The 13,738-nt window shown below is 50.9% G+C and overlaps 1 protein-coding gene across 1 annotated transcript in view; it reads left to right on the top strand.

Annotated features, from left to right (window-relative positions):
* The window catches only part of LOC140203815 (transforming growth factor beta-1 proprotein-like), an 83,614-nt gene that overhangs the window by 64,678 nt on the left and 5,198 nt on the right, over positions 1-13,738 (top strand). Inside the window, exon 6 of the mRNA XM_072269903.1 lies at positions 3,260-3,413. Coding sequence (XP_072126004.1) covers positions 3,260-3,413 — 154 coding nt within the window. The remainder of the gene's footprint in view (positions 1-3,259; positions 3,414-13,738) is intronic.

Here is a 13,738-nt window from a genome sequence, read left to right as displayed (position 1 = left end):
TATTGTCATTTAGTAATGCATGCATTAAGAAATGATGCAATGTTTCTCCAGAGTGATATCACAGAAACACAAGTCAAACCAAGACTAAAAAAAACTGACAAAAAACACATAATGATAACATATAGTTACAACAGTGCAAAGCAATACCGTAATTTGATAAAGAACAGACCATGGGCATGTTAAAAAAAAAAGTCTCAAAGTCTCTTGAAAGTCCCACCATCTCACGCAGACGGTAGAAGGAAGAAAATTCTCCCTGCCATGAGCCTCCAGCGCCGCAAACTTGCCGATGCAGCATCCTGGAAGCACCCGACCACAGCCGGCTCTTGAGTCTGTCCGAAAACTTCGAGCCCCCAACACCGAGCACCGAGCACCATCTCTGCCGAGCGCTTCGACCCCAGCCCAGGCAATAGGCAAAGCCGAGGATTTGGGGCCTTCCCCTCTGCAGATTCCCGATCGCACAGTAGCAGCGGCAGCAAAACAGGCATTTCAGAAGTTTCTCCAGGTGGTCCTCTGTGCTTCTCACGCCCGTCTCCATCAAATCAGGATTGTGCATGGCCCCTACTTACAAATACGATATCGTTTCGGAGCGGCCGCGCGCGCTGCGTCACGCCGCCAACTTCTCCTCCCCTCCATTTTCCCACCTTCTCCCTGTAACCTTTGACACCCTTATGAATCAAGAAGTTAAGTGTGTACGATGACTTGAATTCCACGGTTTCACGTCCCTCTGGATAAAATAATTCCTCCTCTGTTCTAAAGGGACCTCCTTTCATTCTGAGGCCTGCACCGTCTTCTCCTGGACTCCCCCACGAAAGGAGACATCCTCTCCACTTCCACTCTATCTATGCCTTTCAATATTTGATAGGTTTCAAAGAGATTCCACCTGCCCCCCCCCACCCCCTGTTCTTCTAAACTCCAGCGAGTACAGGCCCAGAGCCATCAGATGCTCCTCTTACGTTAACTCTTCATTCCTGGGACCTAACTCACGAACTTCCAATGCCAGCACAGCCTTTCCTAAATAAAGAGCCCAAAGCTGCTTACGATACTCAACAAGTGCGGTCTGACCAGTGCCTTATAAAGCCTCAACATTACAGCCTTGCTTTTGTATTCTAGTCCTCTGCAAACGAATGCTAGCATTGCATTTACCTTCCTCACCAGCGACTCAACCTTTGTTGTGATCTGCTTCGCCCCCTCCGATTTTTGAATTTTCTCCCTGCTTAGAAAGTAGTCTACGCCTTTATTCCTTCTACCAAAGTGCATGACCATGCACCTCCTCCACAGTATTCCACCGCCTTTCATTGGGGATGACAGAATGATTCAATTCAGGCAAGGTCAAGGAATCGGAAGGACAAAGTGGCCGCACAGATGGCGAAGGCGGCAGGATGCTTGTCTTCATTGGCCAGGGTAAAGAATACAAGAGGCAGGAAAGTTAGGGTGGAACTATATTAATCACAGGGCTCTAGGTGGACTGGAGATCACGTTGTTAGGAAGGACATGACTGTACTGGATAGGGTGCAGAGATGACTTACTGGGATGACATGTGGGATGGGACGTTTCTGATATAAGACAAGACAGATTGTTTCCCTCGGAGCAGAGGAGGCTGAGAGGGTATCAGATAGGAGACTGCAAAGTGAGACACGGCCGACCATAGGAATCATCTTCTCCGGAAGCCACGGTCGCGGTTAGAACGTCACGATTACGGCTCAGGGCATCGGAGTTCAGAGTTCGACTCCGACGGCACCTGCAGGAAGCTCGGTCTCCCCGCAGGATGCGACAGTTTTCTCCGGGTGTTCCAGTTTCCTCCCACAGTCCAAAGACGTACCAGTTGGTAGGTTCATTGGTCATTGTAAATTGTCCCGTGATTAGGCTGGGGTTAAATTGGGGGCTTGACGGAACCGAGGGCTTTGTGGCAAAATTTGCGGATGATATGAGGATAGGTGGAGGGGTAGGTAGTACTGAGGAAGCAATGTGATTACAGTAGGACTTAGAGAAATTGGAAGAATGGGCAAATTAGTGGCAGATGGAATACAGAGTTGGGAAATGTATGATAATTCATTTTGGTAAAAGGACCAATAGTGCGGACTGTTATCTCAATGGGGAGAAGGTTCAAACATCAGAGGTGCAGAGGGACTTGGGAGTCCTTGTGCAAGACTCCCAGAAGAATAATTCATAGGTTCTGTGGTAAAGAAGGCAAATGCAATGTTGGCATTTATTTCAAGGGGAACAGAATATAAAAGCAAAGAGATAATGCCAAAGCTTTATAAGACACTGGTCAGGCCTCATGGAGTATTGCCAATAGTTTTGGGCCCCATATCTCAGAAAGGATGTGTTATCGTTGGGGAGAGTCCAGAGGAGGTTCACGAAGATGATTCCGGGAATGAAGGGATTTGCGTTTGGCAGCTTTGGGCCTGTACTCACTGAAATTTAGAATGTGGGGGGGATCTCACTGAAACATACCAAAATGTTGAAAGGACTAGATAGGGTGGATATGGATGTTTCCTGTGGTGGGGGGTATCCAGAACTAGAGGGCACAGCCTCAAAACTGAGGGGTGACCATTTTGAAACAGAGTTAAGGAAGAATTTTTTTTTTACCCAGAGAGTAGTAAATCTGTGGAATGCTCTGCCACCGACTGCGGTGGAGGCCAAGTCCGTGGGTATATTTAAGGCGGAAGTTGATCGTTTCCTGATCAGTCAAAGCATCAAGGGATATGATGAGAAGGCAGGTGTATGGGGTTGAGTGGGATCCGGGATCAGCCATGATAGAACGGCGGAGCAGACTCGATGGGCCGGATGGCCTGATTCTGCTCCTATGTCATATGGGTTGCTAGGCAACGCAGCCGGAAAGGCCTATTCCGCGCCGTGACTCAATAAGTAGATAAATCAAAAGGATCTGGGTTTAGGGTAAGAGGATGGGATCTGAGGAAGAATTGGAATTTAGATTTAGCATCGGAATGCACTGTCTGAGGGTGTGGTGAAGGCAGAATCTCTCACTGCAGTTAGAAAATATCTGTTCAGGTGCTTGAGTAGCCAGGGAGCGCCAAGTGCTGGGAGAGAGGGTTAATGGAGGTCAACATAGTCGAGTTGGGCCGAGTGGCCTGTTTCTTCACTGCTTCACTTCAGTTGGAGAGTGCAGAGGTCTGTCGGGCTGTGGAGAGTGGAGCCGGGTCGTTGGGGTTGCTCTTAACCCTGTGACACAGACACTGAATGATGCCCCCAGGCTCGGCATTGAGTATTCTGATGAAGGTTTTCTCTTCCGACCCAGGGGCACCGAGGAGAACTGCTGCGTCCGCGCCATGTACATCGACTTCCGCAAGGACCTGGGCTGGAAGTGGATCCACGAGCCCAAGGGCTACTATGCCAACTTCTGCATTGGGCCCTGCCCATACATCTGGAGCACAGACACCCAGCACACGATGGTGAGAGGCGGCAGCTCTGCCGAGTTTTGCTCTTCCCGCGCGGGCGCCAGGCGCGCCTCGCTGTCCGCGCAGTCACGGGCGGGGGACGGGGGGAGGGGGCAGTACGGTAGCATGGCGGTCAGCGGAGCGCCATTACAGGGCCAGTGAGCCGGGTTCATTTCCCGCCGCTGCCCATAAGGTGTTTGCGCGTTCTCCCCGTGACCGCGTGGGTTTCCTCCGGGTGCTCCAGTTTCCTCCCACAGTCCAAAGGCAAAGAGTGGGTTTGAATTGGTCACGAGGGTGCAGTAGACCAGCAAAGGCCCAGGAGGCCGGAAGGGCCTGTTTCTGTTCCTGTTTCTCTAAATAAAAATATTAACAGTGATAACATGTCGTTTCCTTAAAAACTGTAATTTCAGTACCCCCCCCCCCCCGATGTGAGCACAAGAACTTGGGGTGGGTTAGATACATGGTGAAGGCTCCTCTACTTTGCCCATTCAAATGCTCCCTGTGCAGGGTCACCAGCAGTTTGGCAGAGTGAATCTCCCTCTACACCGTCCCATCACACACTCCCAGGACAGGGACAGTGTGGGTTAGATACAGAGTGAATCTCCCTCTACACCGTCCCATCACACACTCCCAGGACAGGGACAGCACAGGTTAGATACAGAGTGAATCTCCCTCTACACTGTCCCATCACACACTCCCAGGGCAGAGACAGTGTGGGTTAGATACAGAGTGAATCTCCCTCTACACTGTCCCATCACACACTCCCAGGACAGGGACAGCACGGGTTAGATACAGAGTGAATCTCCCTCTACACTGTCCCATCACACACTCCCAGGACAGGGACAGTACAGGTTAGATACAGAGTGAATCTCCCTCTACACCGTCCCATCACACACTCCCAGGGCAGGGACAGCACGGGGTTAGATACAGAGTGAATCTCCCTCTACACCGTCCCATCACACACTCCCAGAGTAGGGACAGTGTGGGTTAGATACAGAGTGAATCTCCCTCTACACCGTCCCATCACACACTCCCAGGACAGGGACAGCACGGGTTAGATACAGAGTGAATCTCCCTTGTTACGTACCCCGTAACTGGGCAGAAATGGATCACTCAGTTGGAGTCTGGATTACTAGAACTAAGAAAGTTTTATTAAAGAAACAAGCAACACAGTACTCTAATCAAAAGGATAATGAATGCAACAGTTCAGCAATGATAAACACACATGTACACAGAATTAAGTTAACAGGATCAATCAAGCTCTATCGTTGTCTAGGGGTAAATGACCAGTTTCAAAGTGACGCAAAGTTTAGTTCAATTTAGTTCAGTTCAGTTCGCAGTAATCGCTGCCGTGGCGATGGACAGTGGGGGGAAGGAGAGAGAGAGCAAAACGAATGAATATTCAAGGCTTCCACACAGACCTTCGCAGTCAGCTTTCGCGCGAGTCCTTTGTGATGTCATCTGAGGTCACCGACCGTGACCCCTCCGTTTCCAGATACGATCGTTTCCCTGCGGTGAACCTGGCACCCAGGCAAGGGTGGACACACACCAGGTTCCCGCCGATCGTGCCTTTCCACCCTGTGCGTCTATGGCCCGGTACTTCCCACCGACTTGTGAGAGACGCACCGCTTCCAGGCTCTCGTTACCTCGGGTGTCGTGTGTGTCCTGCCTTAGCGAGCCTGTCCCTTTTTATCCCCCTGCTGGGGTATCGCCTGTCCATCACTTCAAACAGTTCAGGGTTCAAAGGGGGGCCGATCTTGACAGCTCTCCTTCCTTCATTAACATCTCCAAATGCTGCTCCATTGTTTTCCTTATCTCTCTCTCTCCTGAAGCAGGTGGCAGACCAACTGCTGATCCCACTGGTGCCAGCACAGGACAGTTAACATCTTAATCTATGTGTATTCTTGTCACACCCTCTACACCGTCCCATCACACACTCCCAGGGCAGAGACAGCCCGGGTTAGATACAGAGTGAATCTCCCTCTACACTGTCCCATCACACACTCCCAGGACAGGGATGGTGTGGGTTAGATACAGAGTGAATCTCCCTCTACACTGTCCCATCACACACTCCCAGGACAGGGACAGTGTGGGTTACATACAGAGTGAATCTCCCTCTACACTGTCCCGAGATAGGGACGAGAGAGGGTGGTGTCCCAGCTGAGGGAGCAGCCCAGCCCTGCCCTGCCTCTTCAGATGGCGACGTGGCTCAGGTGTGCTGGGCGTTTCTGCCTCTGCTCAGCCAGACCCAGGCCACAGGATCTTGTCCGTGAGCTAGACCCGCACAACTTGAGTCATCTCTTATCGACGCCCAGAATCCCATTCAGGGGGGCAGGTAGGAGGTGTCTGTCTGGGCTGCTGCTCCACACCCTCCACTTCCTAGCCGTTGACATGCCATGGTAGGCTGTCTTTCCACCTGGAGGTGAGGGGGGTCCCCAACGGAAGTCCCTTTACGAGGGGGTTCTTCCCATGCACCTGGGGGATCTGGGATGGAGGCTGCTGCACAGAGCGGTGCCCTGCAATAAGTTCTTTAGTTTGTACATGGATCTCCCAGCCGCATGCCACTTCTGCGGGCTGGAGGAGGCCGTGTACCACATGTACATGGAGTGTGTGAGGCTGCAGCCCCTTTTTGCGTATCTGCGAGGGCTGCTTCTCGCCTTCTGGCCGCATTTTAGCCCCACCCTATTTATATACGGTCATCCAGTAAGGCGGGGGGCATGGAGGGATGAGGATGGCCTTGCCAACTTGCTCCTGGGACTGGCGAAAACAGCCATCCTTGGGTCCTGGGAACGGTTGGCCGAGGGATCTGCCCGGACAGACGGCCTGGCAAAGTCTAGGGGGTATGTCCGTGCCCGGGTGACCATTGACAGGGAAAATGCGCTGCCCATGGCAACCACAGAGGCATTCCGGGACTGCTGGGCTCTGTGGGAGATTAGCACCGTCATTGCCAGAGATGGTAACATCTTAGTTTAATTTAGCTTGTCTAGAAATTGTGTTAGTCACCGTCTTGTATGTAACATAGGAATCCGTTAGTCTTGCGAGACCATGGATCTGCACCTGGAAAGTCTTCACTCTCCAGGGCGCAGGCCTGGGCAAGGTTGTATGGAAGACCAGCAGTTGCCCATGCTGCAAGTCTCCCCTCTCCACGACACCGATGTTGTCCAAGGGACGGGCATTAGGACCCATACAGCTTGGCACCAGTGTCATCGCAGAGCAATGTGTGATTAAGTGCCTTGCTCAAGGACACAACACGCTGCCTCAGCCAAGGCTCGAACTCACGACCTTCAGATCACTAGACGAACGCCTTAACCACTTGGCCACGTGCCCACACTATATAAATTGTTATATTGCCAATTTAATACAGGTTTTATGGCTGTCATGCATCTGAGTTGTGTTTTTGTATTGCCGGACGTTGCTTGTACTGGCTGGTTACTGGCTGTTGTTTTATAGCATTGAGTACGAGAGTTGCAAACCCATTTTCGCCGCATTGGTGCATGACAAATTGTACTTTGCAATGACAATAAAGATATTTCAATTCAATCTGGGTCTGGTTGAGCTGCATTAACACCCAATGAGGCAGGGCAGGGGTGGGATGCTCTCTCAGTTGGGACACCACCCTCTCTTGCCCCTATCTTTTTTGTAACAAAATATCTTTATCACAAATACAATACTACAAACATATATACAAACATATATTGGCGCGTGGCCAAGTGGTTAAGGCGTTCGTCTAGTGATCTGAAGGTCGTGAGTTCGAGCCTTGGCTGAGGCAGCGTGTTGTGTCCTTGAGCAAAGCACTTAATCACACGTTGCTCTGCGACGACACTGGTGCCAAGCTGTATGGGTCCTAATGCCCGTCCCTTGGACAACATTGGTGTCGTGGAGAGGGGAGACTTGCAGCATGGGCAACTGCTGGTCTTCCATACAACCTTGCCCAGGCCTGTGCCCTGGAGAGTGAAGACTTTCCAGGCGCAGATCCATGGTCTCGCAAGACTAACGGATGCCAATTTATGGATGATGCTTGATCGATTGGTTCAAGGGAAAAAGCTATTTTTCAGTCTGGAAGTGCGGGCATAGAAAATCTTATAACGTCTGCCAGATGGAAGAAGTTCAAACTGATGATTGCATCTTATCCGGGAGCTAGTCTCTCAAAACTTGAGCCCTTTCTCGTCTCCCTTTCGGAGATGCAGGTGGGAGGTTCTGGTAGAGCCTGCTGCTCAACACCATCCACTTCCTGGCTCCTGTTCGCGGCCCCGACACACCACGGCGGTCAGTCTTTCCACCTGGGGGGTGGGGAGGGTGGTCCCCAGCCCCCAGTGGAAGTCTTTTCTCGAGGGTGTCCTCCCCTTGCTCGTTGGGGACCTGGGTTAGAGGGTGCTGCATAGAGCGGGGCCCTGCAACACATTTGCCAGTTTGTATCTGGATCTCCCAGCTGCCTTTCGCCTCCGTGGATTAGAACCTGGGTCCGTGGACTCCTTGATTCACGGTGGCGGACCACGGCATTAAAAAGGTTGTGAATCCCTGGTTGGAAGAGACCATGTACCATACGTACAAGGTCTATGCAAGGTGCAGCCCCTTTTTGGCATCTGAGGAGGCCCCCTCACCCTCTGGGGTGGATTTTAGCCCCACCCTCTTCATCGTAGGCCATCTGATAAGGAAGGGAGGTTGCAGAAAGGGATGAGGTTGTCCAGGGGCTGGCTAACATAGCTATCCATGGGTCCTGGAGATGGGATTAAAGATTAAAGTCTGTCCCGAGCCTTGTGGCCCACCAGGCCGGTGCTTATGCCGGTTTCCGTGGCACGAAGCAACTCAGAGTACGAGACCCCCCCCAGATAGGACACCAGTCTATCGCGAGGTTAACCCCCAGCATTTTTGCCGGTACCCATTCTCAGCTGGGTAGACTGGAGCATTGTGTGGTTAAGTGCCTTGCTCAAGGACACAACACGCTGCCTTGGCCGAGGCTGGAACCCGCGAACTTCAGATCGCTAGTCCAACGCCCTAACCACTTGGCCACGTGCCACATATCCTGGAGATGGGAAGCAGAGGGTTTCTGACCCAGCTGACTGCCTGGCAGTGTTCAGGGGTAACGTACGTGCCCAGGTAGCTGTTGATAAAGCACACGCAGCGTCCATGGGTAAAGTGCAAGTGTTTCAGGACACTTGGGCACCGAGGGGGTTAAATACCATCCTTGTTTAGGAGGGGAATGTGTTCGTTCAGTGTATATTAGTTACGATTTGTTTGTAATATGTATATTAGTATAGTGGTTTGAATTGGTAATAAAAGTATTTTTATAATTAAAAAAGAGACGGGGGAGCAATCGGAACGCTGCAGCTGCTTTCCGCATTTCTGAGGGGGCTGTTCCTCACCTTCTGGCTGCATTTTATCCCTGCCCTCCTCAAAGTTCAACGTAACTTTACTATCAAAGTACAAATATGTCAACATATACAACCCTGAGATTCAGTTTTGTGTGGGAATTGACAGTAAGTCCAAGAAGCGCAATAGCGTTAATGAAAGACAACAGGACAGACAGGTAACCAGTCTGCCAAAGCCCACAAACTGTGCAAGTATAATAGAAAAAAAAGCAGCAATAAATATCAAGAGCATGAGATGAAGAGTCCCTGAAAGTGAGTCCAGAGGTTGTGGGAACAGTTCAGTGATAGGGCAAATGAAGTTGAGTGAAGTTATCACGTTTGGTTCGAGAGCCTGATGGTTGAGGGGTGGTAATTGTTCCTGAACCTGGTGGTGTGAGTCCTGAGGCTCCTGTACCTTCTTCCTGATGGCGGCAGCGAGAAAAGAGCACGGCCTGGGCGATAGGGTTCACTGATGAAGGATGCTGCTTTCCTGCGACAGCGCTTCACGTAGATGTGCTCAGTGGCGGGGAGGGCTTTACCCGGGATGGACTGGGCCGTATCCACTACTTTTTGTAGGATTTTCCATTCAAGAGCATTTGTGTTTCCATACCAGGCCGTGATGCAACCCAGTTAATACACTCTCCGCCACATATCTATAGAAGTTTTAGATCTCACGCCAAAGTTTCACAAACTTCTAAGGAAGTTTTGGTGCTGAGGTGCCTTCTTCGTAATTGAACTTTTGCGCTAAGGCCCAGGGCAAGTCCCCTGAAGTGATAACACCAAGGAATCACCATGTTCGTCCAGTACGGAGGAAGACGGGGAGGGAGGAGGATGTCCCTGTAAATCTGCTCCTGAGGCTGGCTAAGATAGCTATCCTGGAGATGGGTGGTGGAGGGCCTGGCAATGTCCAGGGTGTTTGCCCGTGCCCAGGTGGCTGTGGAAATAGAACGTGTGGTGTCGACGAGTAACACAGAGGTTCTGCATCGCAAATTCGGGATAGATGCCATCCCTGATGAGGATGGGAAGGTGTTCGCTCCCAGACTGTGTTAGTCAAGATTTCAAACAAGGGAAAATCTGCAGACGCTGGAGATCTGAGCAACGCTCACAAAGTGAGGAGAGTTCACAGCAGGGGAGCAGTGAGAGAGGCTTTCATTTTGTGGGTGTTGCTTCGTCAAGATTTGGCAGCTTTTGGTTTGTAATGAGGTTGGACAATAATTCCCTCGTGCTTTGAACTTATAATAAATGTGTTTTTGTCAAAAAAAAATGAGGCAGGGACAGTGTGGGTTAGACACAAAGTAAATCTCCCTCTGCACTGTCCCATCACACACTCCCAGGACAGGGACAGCACGGGTTAGATACAGAGTGAATCTCCCTCTACACTGTCCCATCACACACTCCCAGGACAGGGACAGTACAGGTTAGATACAGAGTGAATCTCCCTCTACACTGTCCCATCACACTCTCCCAGAACAAGGACAGTACGGGTTAGATACAGAGTGAAACTCCCTGTACAGTGTCCCATCACACACTCCCAGGACAGGGATAGTGTGGGTTAGATACAGAGTGAATCTCCCCCTACACTGTCCCATCACACACCCCCAGGACAGAGACAACACGGGTTAGACACAGAGTGAAGTTTTCTATAACTCTCCCATGGCACACCTCGAGGGCAGGAACAGAACGGGTTAGATATCAAATTAAACTTCTCCCACTCTATCCTATCAAACACTCCCAGGACAGGGTCAGAATGAGTTAGAACTCCTGTTGCAGGTGTTCCTGGATTCTGGTTACTCGGTTTTTGCTGTTTTTTGAGCGGTTTGATAAGGGTGATCGATGAGGACAGGGACGGTTCAGCGAGGGAAGATCCAGCAGCCTTCATTGGCTAGCAGAGCAGCACTGAGCTGAACTGAAATGGAAATTACTCGTTTGATGTTTGATATTCTCTGTAAACACAAAATAATCTGCAGATGCTGGGGTCAAAGCAACACTCACAACACGCTGGAGGAACTCAGCAGGTCGGGCAGCATCCGTGGAAATGATGAGTCAATGTTTCGGGCCGGAACACTTCGTCAGGACTGAAGAGGGAAGGGGCAGAGGCCCTATAAAGAAGGTTGGGGGAGGGTGGGAAGGAGAAGGCTGGTAGGTTCCAGGTGAAAAACCAGTAAGGGGAAAGATAAAGGGGTGAGGGAGGGGAGGCAGAGAGGTGATACGCAGGAAAGGTGAAGAAGGAATAGGGGAAAACACAATGGGTAGTAGAAGGAGGTGGAACCATGAGGGAGGTGATAGGCAGCTGGGGGAGGGAGCAGAGAACCTCCACTCCGTCCGCCACAACAGACAGGATCTCCCAGTAGCCACCCACTTCAACTCTGCTTCCCATTCCCATTCAGATATGTCCATACATGGCCTCCTCTACTGCCATGATGAGGCTAAACTCAGGTTGGAGGAGCAACACCTCATATACCGTTTAGGTAGTCTCCAGCCCCTTGGTATGAACATAGAATTCTCCAACTTCCAGTAATTCCCTCCCCCTCCCTTCCCCTATCCCCTATGTCACTCTGCCCCCTCCCCTAGCTGCCTATCACCTCCCTCATGGTTCCGCCTCCTTCTACTACCCATTGTGTTTTCCCCTATTCCTTCTTCACCTTTCCTGCCTATCCTCTCCCCCACCCCTTTATCTTTCCCCTTACTGGTTTTTCACCTGGAACCTACCAGCCTTCTCCTTCCCACCCTCCCCCCACCTTCTTTATAGGGCCTCTGCCCCTTCCCTCTTCAGTCCTGACGAAGGGTTCCGGCTCGAAACGTCGACCGATCTTTTCCACGGATGCTGCCCGACCTGCTGAGTTCCTCCAGCGTGTTGTGAGTGCTGATATTTTCTGTGTTGTTTGCTCCCTTTTTGCTGTTGGCGCAGTTTATTCTTTTATCGTGCGTCGGGTGTTTCTTGAACGGGTCCCACGGTGTTTCTTTGTTTCATGGCTGTCTGTGAGAAAGACGAATCTCAGGGCTGTATACTGCATACATATTTTGATAATAAACGCACTTTGAATCTTTGAAAACAGAGTAAAGCTCATTTGATGTTGTGGTGTTCGCCGAGCTTGGCAATTAGTTTGCAGACATTTCATCACCAGTTGAGGTGACAGTTCAGAGTGCAGTTGTTGGTGTTTCCCTCTGGGAGGGCTCACGCTTATCTAGGCCCCCCCGTTCGCTTGCCTCAGTCCTGATTGGCTGACCCGACAGTTGACCTTTGAATTCCATTGGCTGGTGTTTCTTTAGCTCTTTGGGGTCTGTTTCGACATCACAAACGTGCGAAAATCTGCAGACGCTGGAAGTCCGAGCAACGCACTCAACACGCTGGAGGAACTCAGCAGGCCAGGCAGCGCCTATGGAAAAGAGTAAAACAGTCGACGTTCCACTCTTCAGCAGGACATTGACCTTTCATCATGATGGGTCTCGGCCCGAAACGTCGACTGCTCGCTCTTTTCTGTAGATACTGCCTGGCCGGCTGAGCCCCTCCGGCGTTTTGCGTATGTTGCGCCCATTCCGATGTGCTTGTCTGCCGAGTTAGCAGAACAGGACCACGCTGCTAAAAGATTCTCGTGGCCGCTTCACGCTCATCCTCGGTGTCCCAGTTAAAGCGAGGCAAGCCAACAGGGGTTGTGGGGAGGGGGGCTATGTGTACGAGAGAAACATCAACGACTGCGCACTGAGGATCTCACCTCGACTTGTAACGAGATGCCTGCAAGCTAATTGCCAAGGTCGACGATCACCACAACATCGAGCACCTCCTGAGCTACCAATACTCCCCGCCACCCTTGAGTAAAACTCGCTCTACGTTCTCCCATTGAGTACAGTAAGGGCAGGAACAAGACAGATTATAAATCTCTGAGCTGTCTGGCGTGAGGGTGCCTACGATATGTCCTCCAGACTTGCTGGGAGTATGGAACATCTCACGAGTCCTGTCTCTCCTGAGCCCTTAACAGGCAATTGCTGAATCTCTCGATGTGATCAGTTCCCATCACTGCACTTGCATAAACTCTTGAGCTGTCAGTATTTCACAGGGGTTGAGGGATTTGTTGCCTGAAGCAGCGGCTCATTTGATTTAGTGGTGTTGCTACGGCGAGGGGGGGTTAATCACGTCAGCCTGCCCTGAGCCTCGGCCCACATTCCCCCCTCCGTGGGGCTGAGCAGAGAATGGTATTTGCTCGGAAGGGAACAGCTTGGCCACATACCTCGGCTGAACGCACTGGCTGTCGAGGTGGAGAAGTGCTTTACTCTCCCTGGAGGGTCTGGAACTTGGCGGGGGGGGGGTTCTTGTTTCATACAAGGAAGTCTGTCATTTAAACCCGCTTGTTCTCTGTGGACTGTGACGCTGAATTCTGCACTTTTTAAAAACTTTTTGTTCTACCATCATGGCCTTACATACGGAATGATTTGCCTGGGTGGTTGGCATGCAAACTATAAACTTCTAGACCATAACGTACTGCATAGGAGCAGAATTAGGCCATTTGGCCCATCAAGTCTGTCCTCGTCATTCAATCATGGCTGATTTTCCTCTCAACCTCCTCCACATAACCCTTCACCCCCTCACCAGTCAATAACCTATCGACCCCTGTCTTTAACACAGCCAATGGCCTGGCCTCCTCAGCCCTCAGTGGCAACAAATTCCACAGATTCACCCTCTGGCTGAAGAAATTCCTCCTCATTGCTGAATTAGGCCATCCAGCCTGTCCACTATTCATTCCATCATGGCCGATTTATTATCCCTCTCAACCCCATTCTCCTGTCTTCTCCCAGTAACTTTTGACACCATTGCTAATCAAGAACCTATCAAATTCTGCTTTAAGTACACCCAGTGACTTGGCCTCCACAGCCACCTGTGGCAACAAATTACACAGACTCACCACCCTCTGGCTAAAGAAATTCCTCCTCATCTCCATTCCAAATGGACGTCCCTTTCTTTCTTTCTTCATCCATCCATCCAGTACGTCTTCGGAC

This window comes from Mobula birostris, chromosome 10 (genome assembly GCF_030028105.1).
Source record: "Mobula birostris isolate sMobBir1 chromosome 10, sMobBir1.hap1, whole genome shotgun sequence".
Classification (NCBI taxonomy): Eukaryota; Metazoa; Chordata; class Chondrichthyes; order Myliobatiformes; family Myliobatidae; genus Mobula; species Mobula birostris.
This window is presented reverse-complemented; position numbering and strand designations above follow the sequence as displayed.